This window comes from Sturnira hondurensis, unplaced genomic scaffold (genome assembly GCF_014824575.4).
Source record: "Sturnira hondurensis isolate 20B ecotype Veracruz unplaced genomic scaffold, ASM1482457v3 Scaffold0008457, whole genome shotgun sequence".
NCBI lineage: Eukaryota > Metazoa > Chordata > Mammalia > Chiroptera > Phyllostomidae > Sturnira > Sturnira hondurensis.
Genome location: NW_028081088.1, coordinates 189,702 through 203,801, shown reverse-complemented (window position 1 = coordinate 203,801; position 14,100 = coordinate 189,702). Strand labels below are relative to the sequence as shown.

At 42.9% G+C, this 14,100-nt stretch overlaps 1 gene segment (V, D, J or C); it reads right to left on the bottom strand.

The window, feature by feature from the left end:
• Positions 1-259: 259 nt before the first annotated feature.
• LOC118992911 (immunoglobulin heavy variable 3-74-like) lies at positions 260-8,310 on the bottom strand. The segment is given in 3 exon segments: positions 260-270; positions 7,760-8,086; positions 8,190-8,310. Coding segments are annotated over 3 exon segments (375 nt in total).
• Positions 8,311-14,100: the final 5,790 nt, after the last annotated feature.

The window sequence follows — 14,100 nt, the reverse complement described above, 5'->3', positions numbered from 1 at the left end:
CACGGTCCAGAGAGGAGAGGGGAGAGAATCACAGGGGAAAAGGGGAAGGACTCACATGAAGAAGTATAAAGGACACATGGACAATAACTAAGGTGGGGGGCGGAGATGGGAGGGAGGTGGGGAGTACCTGGGGACAGGGCTGGGAATAAAAGAAAGAAAACTGTTCTTGAACAAGAGTTAAATACAAACATATTTTAAAAAGAAATAGAACAAACAGTAATAATTTTTATAGTGTTGCTCTGGGTCCTCTGTCAGTGTCTCCCATCCATTCTGGAAGCAGCAGGATGAGGAGAATGTGGGACATGGAGACATATTTTGTTTTATGGGCACAGGGCTGATGTGGCCCTGGGTCTGACAGAGACTGGGTCACACTTATCTCAACCTTGTGTTCCTGGGACAGAGGAACACACCCTGCCTCTATAATGTATACCTGAGGAAATAAGAGACTGCGTTAGAAATAAGGGTTGAGGTTATTTGAGGACCAAGTGTGATGTGAGGGTCACAGAGGAGTCTCAAGGTTATTTCCAGTTCAAGGACTCAGGCCTGAATTTCAGGAGGAACACTTATGCCCTTGGTTCTGGAGGTAGGACTAAAGCTCATGTGGACGCTCCAGTTCCAAGGCCATCAAGCATAATTGTCACACATCCCTTGCAGGCCTTCAATGATCAGGAAGGGCCTTCCACATTACTATCTGACATTGGAGATACTCACACTGTCAGGTTGTTACCAGCCACAGGAGGAGACCCAGTGGTCTCATGTCCTTCAAGACCATTGACTATAGCTCTGACTTCCCCAGAGACTCAGCCCATGTAAGGAGAAAAGTGTGTGCCCCCATAACCCAGGTAGAGATTTACCTTGGATCTAAAAAAGTAATTTGCATGTGAGGCAGGCTTTTCCCCATTTGAGGGAAGACACTTAGATCTAATGCCCAGGTCATTCTGGGACCTCTGGGGGACATCTTTTCTCTTGAAACCACTCAACCTCTGATTCAGGTACAGGGGATCACCTAGATTATGGGACGCATTGGAATAAGATTAATGGTGAGGCCCACTTTCAGAGGAGAAAAAAAGTTTGATTAGGTAAGTGGGTGACACTTTGAATTCTCATGTATCATTAAATCAGATTGTAAAAGGATTACCATTTTGGGGACAGTATTTTAAGAACAAACTGTAGTATATCCACAATTACAAAAATAATATTACAAAATCATATAGACAATATATATCTTGGCCAACAAATTCAGAAATAAAGGATAGTAATTCTCAATATCTTGTATCTTAATTTACAATGCCATTTTGTTTCCAGTAATTTCCTCCCAAGCACAGACATTTAAGTCATTCTGAATTCTTCTTTTTATGATTTCATTTATTTATTTCTAGAAAGAGGATAAGGGAAGGAGAAATAGAAGGAGAGGAACATCAATTTGGGGTATTCCTCTCACATACCCTGTACCAGGGACATGGCCCTAAACCCAGGCATGTGCCCTGATTGGGAATCCAATTGGCAACCCTTTGATTCTCAGGCTGCGCTCAATCCACTGAACTACACCAGCCAGGGGCATCCTGAATTCTTGATGTTGGAAGGATTTTGTTTGTTTGTTTGTTTTTGGGTGTGTGGTTTTTTTTTGTTTGTTTTTTAAAGGTTTTTACTGAGGCCTTTGTGCAAACTGCTCCCTCACATAAGCCCTTTGCACATTGCAGAGATTCCAGAAACTAATCACATCAGAAAAAATCACATTGTTACATCAACAAAAGATTAGAAATAAGAAAATATGTTTGTTTACAACTTATAAATCTACATTTGTTGAAGTGATTATGGCAGTGGGTGAACTGACCTGTCTTCTCAGACTAGTGGTGTCAGTCATATTGTGGTTCAGGAAGTGGGAAAAGAAGAGAATTCTAAGTACAGATTGGTTCATCGGAAAGGAACTTCCACCCTCACAGGAAACCCCCACTCTGAGCCTTTCTAAGCCCTGTTTTTGGGGGATGATCTCTATGGTCAGAGGGTGATAAGATCTTCCACACAACATAGAATATTCTTAATGTATAATGACCACTTTCTTCCATCAGACAGGAAATTTGGAAACATAGTCTGCAAGTTCTCATCTGCCTGTTTATTGGCTTAATGGATCTTTATGGGAAAAAATCTTTAATTTTAACAAAGTCTAATTTATCAGCATTTTAATGGATCATTTATTAAGTATTTTCCCTAAAGATCTCCCCAGAAAACATCAGGCTCCATTATCCATGTTTACTGGTTACAGCAGACATAGGGACTATAGCAGACACTTTGCAAATGAGTAAGGGGAAGATGCTGGACTTAGAGTCACATAGACAACTATGCCTTATTTCCATGAACACAGCTGACTGGACATATGTATTTAAAGGCCTTTTAAGAGAGGATCCACAAGGAAGCTCAGGACATGATAGAGATAGTTTATATTATATTAGAAAACAATGTTTTTTGTTAGAGATAGAAATACTAAAAATTGTGCAGTTAGAGATCAAGGGAAATAAGGAACATGTCACTGGAAAAAAGTGGAAAGGGAATTGTTTGTTACCCATTCATATTTTCACAGTGTCTCTGTCACATTTGGTAATAAGGTCACTGGTCCAGGTGACTGGAACTTAGAAAAAAATCAGGTCATTACTCCTCTGGCCACAACATGACTCACCAAAGCTGAATAATTCACTGGGCTCCATTTACAAAATATCTCAACACTGATAGGAATGGGAGGACACCATTGACTGGAGGACTGTAGTGATGGTGTGTCCAGATAAACATTTTTTATTGAAGCAAGACAATTGACTCAATCCACATTTTTCATCCTATTCATCACCATAGCCATCATCTTCATCACCAGCACTGGCTTCATAAAGATAACCATCATAATCAACAACCATCACCATTATCATCTTCATCATCATTATCAACATTGATTGCTTTTTTGTAATCAAAATCCTCTTCCTTTTCTGTAGACATGTCTGTTGTTCACACATTATGACATTCATCTCATGTTTTGCTCATTTTTATAGTTGTTAAGTGAAATCAGTAGTCACCACTTTTATTACGTGATATTGGACTGCTGTCAAATGAAGTCTCATTTTTGCTTCTTCTTCATCCACCCCCTCACAGGAAATCTCATGAGTCTAGGTCCCCTCTTTACATGCCACTGGGAGACTGAAAGCACATAATCCCTTAAAGAAGATTCCCCTCACATGCACCTCGACAAAATAACAACCATCAGCATGTCTGTGTTCCTGGCTTTATCAAAGCATGTTTACCTTGCTGAAATTCTCTTCCTGTTCTTCCTAGAGATTTTAACTATGTGCGTGATAAATGTTCTATGTCTCTTTGGTGTAATTTTGTCATCAGTCTGGACATCTACAGAAATCTTTGGGTCTCCCTGCTTCTGTGTGATGTAACCTACACCTGGTGCTTTTGGCATGATAACAAGTCAACGACCGTCACCACTAGCCATCTTTGTTTCCTGATTTTCGGGCCATATGCTCTGGTGACTCCTGCCCAGCAGGCACGTGTTCTGCAGCTGGCCATCTTGGAAACTGAGCTATGTGGGGTTGTGCCACACTGTTGAGTCCAGCACAGCCTCTGGTTACATTCAACTACAAGGATCAGAAGGTTTGTTTATTCATTGGAATTGGACATAAGAGTGTCTGAAAACAACTCTGGTTCTTGTCCACAAGAGAATGTTGTCTGTCCTTACAATAAATATTTCTAACTCAGACACTTCAGAGGTGAGCACAGAATCAGGAAACCAGACAGGTTGCCTGAAAGAAACTGTGATAGTAAGTGAAAACTACACACCAAAAAAGCCCAACCTCCACCCACAATTTCTCCTGGTATTGTCCCTATCCAGGGACACCCAGTGCCCACCCATGGTCACAGCTCCTCCTTAAGAGAGGTGTGTGTCAGGCCTCACACTGACTTTCCCTGTCTGTGTGTCTCATACAATAATATATGGCTGTGTCCACAGTGCTCTAGGTGCTCATTTGAAAATAGTGTGTTTGGAACCAACTCTGGAGGAGACGAAACTTTCACAGGTAGAGTGTATTCTGTTGTGTGACTGTCACCTCTGTTTCTAATAGCAGCTATCCACTCCAATCTCTTTCCTGGAGGCTGGCCAGTCCAGGTTATGTAGTAGTCACTGGAGGTGAATCCAGAGCTTTCACAGGTGAGCCTCAGAGACCTGCAAGCTGTCTCAGGTCCCCTCAGACTCCATCAGCTGTACCTCACAATGGACACCTCTAAACAAAGGACTCTCATTGTCAGCAGACACAGACATACTCAAGCCCCATTTTCTTCATATTGTTATAATGTAAAATCATCAGAGCAAGCTCTCAGCTCAGATCAAACTTAAAGGAGCCTCCTCTGGGTTAACTGATATAATGAGTGAAAACTACGAAGGGTCAGAGGCTGGGGCTTCTCCCTCTAAGGTGCTGGGTCAGTGGTGTGGCTTGATTTATCAGCACATGGAAAACCCCATTTGCATCTACTCCTTCCCAGGGACAGAGAAGTGAAGTCTGTGCATGAGAAACCCCACTAGACTCAGAGGCTCAATCATCCGTGTTGTGATAGTGAACATTTAATATAGTGAACATTTAATAAGAAACTAGTTATAAACATGCTGCAGAGTTGTTGCTGTAGCTAATTTCTACCATCAATCAGTTTAACACAATTTAATTCACAGTGATATTCCACATGCACAGTGTTTCATGCTATTCAGCTCAGAATAAATTCCCTGTGTGACATTGTCCATGTGTCAACACACAGGGTGAAGTTCATTCATCTGCATCACCAGCCTCTCAGGGCTGAGGACACTGGGCACTTTTGTTCTTTCAAGATAGAATCCATGTTCTGGGATTCTGTACACTGCAAGTCCATCAGCATTGAGAAGGACAGTGGGAAGTAGGAATAAATCTATGTAGAATATTTTAACTGCCCTGGACATCCTCTGTGAACAGCCTGTTACCCTGTAGGCCCCAATAGCTTACCAAATGTCATATCAAGTGACTGAGATGAACACCTCACAGCAACCATTTATCTGTAAGGGGTCACTCTGATCCACATGTCACACTGTCACTATTATACACAATCTCTGCAAAGTTTGAAAAAAAGACTTGGTTAGTTAAAATGATCACACCTAAGTGAACTCTCAAGTCCCTTTGGCCAGTGCTCCTCCCGAATGTTGTTCATGTCCATGCCTTCAAGCACACATCAGCCATGTCCTTGTGATGGGATGACTGGGAGGACCATGGGTTCTATTTCTAGTGAAACCTGAACCTGGCTCCATGCTGTGTGGTAAAGACTGAAAGGGTTCATGTCTTTTACCCACTTCTAATGCTTCCTTCCTATTACATCTGTTTAGGAGACTCCTATAACCTTCAATCAGGACATTCTTTTTCTGAAGAAAAGACCAGAGGAAAACTGTCCTTGAACATCACTGGAAGGGCACCAATACTACACCTTTAACAACAAAAATAGCAGGAAAACCCCAGGGAGTCAATGGTGTGGTCATGTTACACTACAGTCCTAAAACACTGTGGTTGCTGTAACAAAGGCCTGTGGACTGGGTCATTGCCAATGACAGAAATTTATTTCTCACAGATCTAGATGCGAAAAATCCAACAATAGGTGTCGGCAGTTTTGATGGACTGGTAAGGACCTGCCTCCTAGATGGCTGATTGCTGTAATCACAGACAGTGGATGGGAGGACAGCTTCCTCAGTCCTCTATTACAAAGGCTCTAATCCTGCCCAAGAGAGCTCCACCTCAGGATTGTCACTTGTCCTAGGGCCACACATCCTAACATCAAAACATGGATCTCAAATTTTGACATGTGAGTTTTTGAGTGACACAAAAAGTCACCCATAGGAACACAAATAAAAATCAAATCACGTTTCCATCCAGTTGGAAGGCCACTGCAGCAGACCTCCCTAGTCTGAGGCTCCCCTTAGTTTTATGGAAACTCATATTTGGAAACAGAAAGGGGCTGTAAGTCCTTCAGGACAAGCTGATGAGTGTGTAGAATGGATAGGTTCCACCCTAGACTTTGAACTAAGACTCACTTATAATTTATTATTATTATTTCCCCTGATTCCTTACAAATAACCATTAGTCTCATTTTTGAGGTGCTAAGTTAGTTTTCTAGCCATAATGGTTTTTCCCTTCGTGTTCTCACACAGGATTCCTATTAGTTTCATGGAATAAGAAGTAAGGATCTAGTTCTTTATGTTCAATGCTGACACATTAACGTTCATCCCTCTCTCTCCTCTTGTGCACAGGTAGGAAATTTCCAAAGTGGTGATTCTCTGTAGTTTGATGTGGGTGAGAGAGCGAAACCACACAAACCCACCCTGCTGAGGACCCTCTTTTTTTAACTCTTTTGTTCCCTATGGCACATATGTACACATCCTGCCCTCCTATTTTCCTGATATAATTCTATCGTAAATTTTTATAGATTCGAATTGATTGTTTATATTAGCATTACTCTGAAAAGGCAATTCACAGTTAAATCATTTGGAAGACTATGATTCCTTTTCATTTTATTTTGTACAACTTTGTTTTCTCTTTAGTTAATAATTGTCCCCAATGTTTTTCTATTTATCACTAATTCATTCTCAAATCTCTACTTCTCCAAATCTCTTCTCATTGCATTTCAAACACACTGAGTGTCCTGTTAGTTTCATCATCTTGAGGACATCTCTTCTGACAGGTTGCAATTAGGACCAGCCGCTCTTTCCCTGCAAGCATTGTCGTCTTGGGAATCTTCCTTCCTCACTGGTCTGAAAATTCCCTTTACCTATAGCTGGTGTTGAATCCTGGTTCCTGATACTATTTCTTCTTCATTCATTCCCTAGTTTTGGTGCCATAATTTCTTCAGTAGCTCCCTGAGAAACAGTGGGTGAGGTAAATTGTGGGTGAGATATTTCAAGTCTGAAAAATACGTTTTTATTCTGCCTTACACTTGATGATGTCTCTGACCTTCTTATGGATGGGAAATCGGAACCAGACCAAGGCTCTTTTCATAGCATGGACCAGCCATTCCTGACCTGCCTAAAAGTCTCAAGAAATTCTACAATGAAGTGACACACTATTTCATTGTCCCTCTTTGTGAGTGACTTCATCAGCCTGGGCATCTGTACCAAAGTGTGGTGGGGTCACTCTGCATCTGCATGATGTCAGCTGCTATTGGTCATCATGAGCGTGGAGTCAAGTCAGTGACCATCAACACTGGGGCCCTTGTCCTCTGGCATTGGGTTCATATTCCTCTGGTGCTCACTGTTCAGCAAGCAAATGTCCTGCTCCTGGCCGGCTTGGACTCTGAGCTGTGTGGGGCTGGGTGGCACTCTTGGGTTCACCAGAACCTCTGGTCAGGTGTAACTGATGTGGACCATGAAGATTTGGTTATTCAAATATGACTCATTAGAATAAAAGTAAGCAAATGTTGTGACTTTCTGCCTTCTGTTCATGTGAACATGTTTTCCCCTTATTACAGCAAGCCTCTGTAAGTCACTTAAGAGGTAAGCACAGAATCATAAAGGAAGGGATACTCCCAGAGGGAAACTGCTATGTGGAGGGTTAAACCACACCTGTCAGGAAACCAAGAGTTAATGCATATCCCCCAAGGTTCTGGAACTGAATCAAGAAATGAGTGTGCCCTGCACGCCCCCTGATGTCAGAAGCAGACACTGCAGGTCAGCCTTCTTGTTTCCCTCTGGGAGGTTTGTTCCTGGGCTAACACTGACTTCCCCTCACTGTGTCACTCGCACAGTAATACAGGGCTGTGTCATCAGCTCTCAGGCTGTTCATTTGCAGGTAGAGTTCATTCTTGGCATTGTCTCTGGAGATGGTGAATCGGCCTTTCACAGAGTTGGCGTAATATGTACTACCACCAGAATTAGTAATGCGTGAGATCCACTCCAGCCCCTTCCCTGGAGGCTGGCGGACCCAGTGCATCCAGTAGCTACTGAAGGTGAATCCAGAGGCTGCACAGGAGAGTTTCAGAGACTCCCCAGGCTTCACCAAGCCTCCACCAGACTCCACCAGCTGCACATCACACTGGACACCTGCAAACACAAAGGTGTTAGGTCAGGAAATGCGCACCTATCCACTTTATCCCTCAGACATATCCACTCACATATGTAGTGTTTCAAATTCTCTGTAGATTACCTGTTAAAATAGTAACAAGGAAAACCCAGCTGAGGGCATACTCCATGTTGAGTGGTCTGTGTTCTGTCCTGAGCAGGGACTGGGAACACGTGATAATCCTGGGCTGGTCTCTTCTCCCAGAGCTGCAGGGTTGGGGATGTGCTGCTTTTTATGAGCAGAGGGACCCTATTTGCATGTCCTCCTACTATATAGATAGCTCTGGGGCTGGATGGTGACATGAAGGACATGGTCACAGAGTGTGGCATATCTAAGGGTTCATGTTTAATAATAATTACTCCACACTTTTGAGCCTGTGCCATCCTCTCTGACCCAACTGCTCCATGAGATACATAAATGACCTAAGAGAGTAAATTTTCGTAAATTAGATATATTTAAAATGATGTATACCTTTGAAAATCTCTAGTAATGAACACACCAGGGAAATTCAATACTCATTACAACGGGGAGCATTAAAAGTGCAGGAGGTTCCTGTTCATGTCACAAGAGGTTTGTCCTGACCTATTTCTTCTACAAAGCAATCAGAATATGAGCTCAGAACACAGTGTGACCCTAGAGCACAAAGACCCAGTATTGGAGAAGGTGGAGCATCTGGGTTGTTCTTTGGGAGAAAAAAGTGTGAACTCTCCAGAGAAGCAGGTAGAGATTCTGGGACACATTTATTTAATGGAGTTTGGTGCTGAATATGCAGAATCTTTGATTCCTCATTTTTTTCATTTTCCACATTCTGTGGTAAAAACATGTTCACACATTTGGGACACAGAAGAAACTCAGTTGTGACTAGATGTGATTAGGTGAAGATTTATGTAGCAATTGGAGAGTAAGTATGTTGAAATTTTATAAATTAGAATATGGAAAACTTTGATGCAAATGACTAATAGAAAATAAAACCATAATTTATATGAGACCATTATTTTCTTTATTCATTGATTGCAGGATAAATATGTCATTCAAGTAACCTCCCATTACTGGAGCTGGTGGATCTGTTGTTATGTTAAACTGTTAATCATTGCAGGTTCAGCCTGATGTTCTCTATTAAGATATATGTTTACATGGATTTTCAATGCAGCTCTTAGCAGGGAGCAGGGGAGGGAATATAATAGAGTCTCCTGTTTCCTTGAGCATTTATTTTATGAGAACGATCTCCATTGTCACTGTCTCTATTTATGTCAGCATGTGACCCATGGGAGTTTTTGAACATGTCCACATATAATGGGTGTCTTCTCAACTTGAACCTGATCTACTCATAGTATAGATGTGAAAAATGAAAAAAAGAAAATACATACATGGAGGGAATTGCCTACATGGTGAGTAAACCTGGTTTAAATTGACCGTTTTACTCTGACCTCCAGATTATACAAAAAATGTGTGTAGATTGCAGTGCCAGGCATGTGATAATATTTTTCAGTTGACATAGGAATATATTGCAGGCTAAATGTGGGTCTCCCATTGTCAAGGGTGTCCCCATGCTGTTCCCTGTTTTGAGATGACAGTAGCACTAGGCCAGAGACAGGGGCACTCACAGGGCTTTCATCTCAGGTGAGGAGAATGCACAGGATCTCACCCTGAGGGAGGGCTAACAGAAGGCTGTAATGTCACAGACTGTGCTCTAACCTGGACTGTGTTGCCAGTATGCCATCTGTGTGATGCTGGGCCAGAGACAAGAACATAGAAAGCCCAATTTACTTTCTTGTACTTATTTTTCCCCAAGCACAATTCCAGTTTTCAAAAATAAGCTAATACACTAGAACCTGCTAGGCATCACCTCATCCAAATTCCCCAAAGTAAACCTGACCAAGTATTCCCAGATGTGACCTCAAAGAAACACTTTATTCAGAGGACAAGGAAGCTCCAAAAATGTCCCCTGCACAATCACAACAAATAACAGGAGCCCTTTATGCAGCATCTTCTCTGCTTCTTCCCTGCTGTGTATCTGGTCTCCTGCAACCTTCCCTGATGTTCCAGTGCCAGAATCTGTCCTGGTCTGAGATCCTGACTCTATGAGAAAGTCAGGAGGCCCACTATCCTGTCATGTCCTATGCTCAGCCAAACTGCCCCACCCATCATGGTCTCCAACATACTCACCGTGTGGGTCATCATGCTGTGTCTCTCGCACAGCAATACATGGCTGAGTACTTGGCTTTGAGACTGCTCAGCCCCATGTAGGCTCTGCTCATGGACATGTCTACAGTCATGGTGACTCTGTCCTGGAAATCCTGTGTGTACTTTCATATACTATCATCAAGGTGATTCTCACCATCCACTCAAGCCCTTATCCTAGGGCCTTTTGCATCTAGTGCATGTGGTGTCTGACAGAGGTATATCCAGAATCCTTCCAGAATATATTCACTGAGGCCTCAGGTCTCCTCACCTCAGCCCCCAATAGCACCAGCTGCACCTGGGAGTAGACAACTATGGAGAGGAGACAGGAGTGGGTGGAAATTCTCCTTGAATGTCCATGGTCCCCCTGAATACATGGACTGGAGAGCTCCTTATCTGTAGTCACTTCCACCAGGAAGAGGCCTCTCTAGGTCCAGGTCATAGTGAAGGGATGTGCTGTCAGAACTTCTGTAGGGGACACTGTTTGTAAGTGATGCTCAGGACAAAGAAAGACCGGCATTTAACCTCTTCTCATTTACATGTGCATAAGGCAGAGTGTTTCATAACTTAACACTTGACCCCACCTGAGAGAAGGTAGAGGACACAGGGACAATGATCCAAGGGAATCTGAGGGTCCAAGTCCTACACAGAGTTATAGAATATGGATCCTCTGGCAGATCTCTGAGCTCTATGCTGACATAGCTCCTTCCATTGTGAAACAAGCTCCCAAAGGACATTCTTGTCACTGTGCACTTACATTTGAGAGACATGGAGACCTCCTGGACCAATTCTGGGCTTTAATGTCTGAATGTCTTCTTCCTGGATCAGTGTGTCTCTGAAATTCTCCAATAAATAAAACCATCCCTGTTCCCAGTTCCTTACAACTCAAATATAATGAAGCCCTAGAAATACCACTGGCTCTGGTTCTCATGTATTGTGGAGTTTGGTGAATACACTGATAGAACAGGATATTTACTATCACCACATGCACAAATCTTATTTTAGAAGTTTTCATGAAAAGAAAAAGATGCCGGTCCTCACAGGAAATCCCTTCCCAGCTCCCCCTGCAACTGCTCCTGGGGAAGGTGCTCTGAGCTTCTGGGTCATGCCCACTCCTTGATGCCAGTATGTGTGTCATGCTGGGGTATGTGCATCATGCTGGGGAGGGTCCTGTCACAGCTCAAACAGCATTAATATCTCAGCATCCTTGGTCCAGAATTCAATTTTGTTCCCTGACTTCCAGAAACTCCTTCAGGGACAACGTGTGCTTTAATTCTCTGGAAACAGAGAACTGACCTTAATAAACCCCAGTGACTCTGTAGGGAACCTCATAGCCAGGGCTCTCTGAAACCACCAGGAAGCCCTTTCCCTGGACCTGCCAGAAGCACTGACACAGCCAGCACCCTGAGCCCTGAAGTTCTTAGGAGAGAGTGTTTGGAGGCTTCTGATGTCCTAAGGTTGCCCATTGTTAAAAAAGAGTGGGAGCAGACATTACAGGCAAATTTCTTGGCATATCTTCCTTGTCCAACCTGTACATGGCGTGGACTCAGCATAGGGACCTGCTTACTGAGCCCCGAACACTGCATTTGGCATACTGTTTGCACAGAAAACAAGAAAAAAATATCCTGACTCTGGGACTAAAATTTTAAGAAAACTTCTGAATTTTCATCACCATGTGCAAGTAAAGGCTAACTTGCCTTGCCTGATATGATAGAAGTTCTTCCCCACTAGTCCTGTACCTGAATCCCTCCCTTTCTCACAAACACCCCTTGCCTTCAACCCAGTCAGAGTAGAATTAAGAATTCTTCCTTATCCATGTGCCTCAATGGGCATTTCTTTGTGGTCTCAGATGAACACTGGTTGCTCCTCATTTTTTTTTTATTTTTACAATATCATTACAATAATTGAAAGGAAATCCTGCTCTAAGCAACTACATAGATCTATCTTGAGGACATCATGCTGAGTGACATGAGCACAATTGAGAAAATATCAAATGGGGTTCCTCACACATTGGGCATGCAGGCAGCCCAGAAACATCAGCAAAAGGCAGCATGGTGGTTGCCCAGAGCTAGCGGGGGAGCATGTGGAGCTACTTTTTCCAGGGAAGAAGCATCCTGTGATGCAAGTGGTTAGGTTCCAGAGGTCAGTTGTCCATCACTGCACCAGGGGTTATCAAGCAGCATTTGCATTTGGTTTGCGCCAAGAGTAGATCTCATGTGGAGTTCTCACCACAACACAAAAGGTCAGACAGGACTTCACCTTCAGTGTGAGGGCATGAAAAGTTACAAGGGCTTCTGTCAGAGTCAGAATGAAGAAATTGCTTTTAAAGGTACTACCATGACTGGAGATGGTCCTACTGGAACATGGGTGATCAAGAAGAATTTACTCCAGAAAAGATGTCAACGGTGGAAACAGCTAGACAATATACACAGACACACCCTCCCTTCCCCATCCTATTTCAGCAAATGCATTCAACTCAGTAGTGCTGAAAAGCAAAGACTCCAAGCTTCCAGATCCTGGTCACAAGACCCCCTTTCCAGAGGAAAAGAGTTTAGTGTCCCTCATTTAGGACCATGGCTGCTTAGTTTGAGGTCAAAACAACTGCTACCAAATGACAGAACTTCCTCTGTCCAAAGGACCCCACTCCTAGAATTGTTGCCATGTTCTGGACACAGCACCCCTGGGATTCTGGTTTACTGACTGCCTCATCTTGACTTGCTTGGCAAGGATCGTCCACCAGGACAGAGGATCATGGAATCACTAGCTGCCATGTAATCAGATATGAGAACTCAGGTACTTACTGAGTGTGGAGAGCATCCATCGTTGTCCCCATCAGCAGGTGAGTTACCTCTTCTTTTCTCTCTATGAGAGAAAAGGCTGGAAATCATCCATCAGGTAGAGTTCCAGATCTATTACCATGAAGATGATGTCATTTCCTACAACATGTAGAGGCAGTGAAGGCCTGGGTGTGGTGAAAGGTCATTTCAGGTGACAGAAATCAGAGGAGCATCAGCTGCCTTGGTGTCCTGCACCTGTGGAAGAATTAAAGATGGAGGCTCCCAGAGAAGACAGCTGCTTTTAAGACAACATTAGAACTGGTCATGAACAATGTGCATTGACAGGAGCCTGGAGGTGTTTGTTTCCCTGTGTGTAGCCATCCATGTATGAGGACCTGCTGAGAAGGAGGGAACTGTCAGTCTTCACTTACTGCAGCTTCCCACCTGAGAACAAAGAGAAAATGTCAGGAAACCCAGTCAATCACTTATCTGGGTTGGCCATGTGAGCACCAGTATATACCACTTTGTAGTCTCTGAGCCTGGCCACTTCCACACTGAGTTATTCACAAGAGTCACCTTCGGGGGGGTGGGCTTGGATGGGAGTAAAAGACAGAAAACTGAACTTGAACACTAACTAAATTTAAAAAAAGAGTCACCTGCATTGATATCTGCATCAGCTGATCATTATTGTTACTGCTGAGTAGAATTACATTCATGGACATTCCCTAGTTTGCTTACTTTAAAATTTGAAGAACATCTGGGTTGTTTATAGATTCTAATGAAAATACAGGGGCTTAAATATTTGTGTATATATATATATATATATATATATTTCTTAGAGCAAACACACCTACAGGTATGTGAAGGACTCAGGTCAAATATAATTTCACATGTAAATGTGATTCACTCTATTGAGAGAGAATAACAGCACATATAGTGACTTGGTGAAGGAGAGATCCACAGTCATGCCCATATGTCATCTGTAAGTGGACAGTGTCACCTCCTTATTTATTGTCTGCAGTGAGAATCTGAAGAAA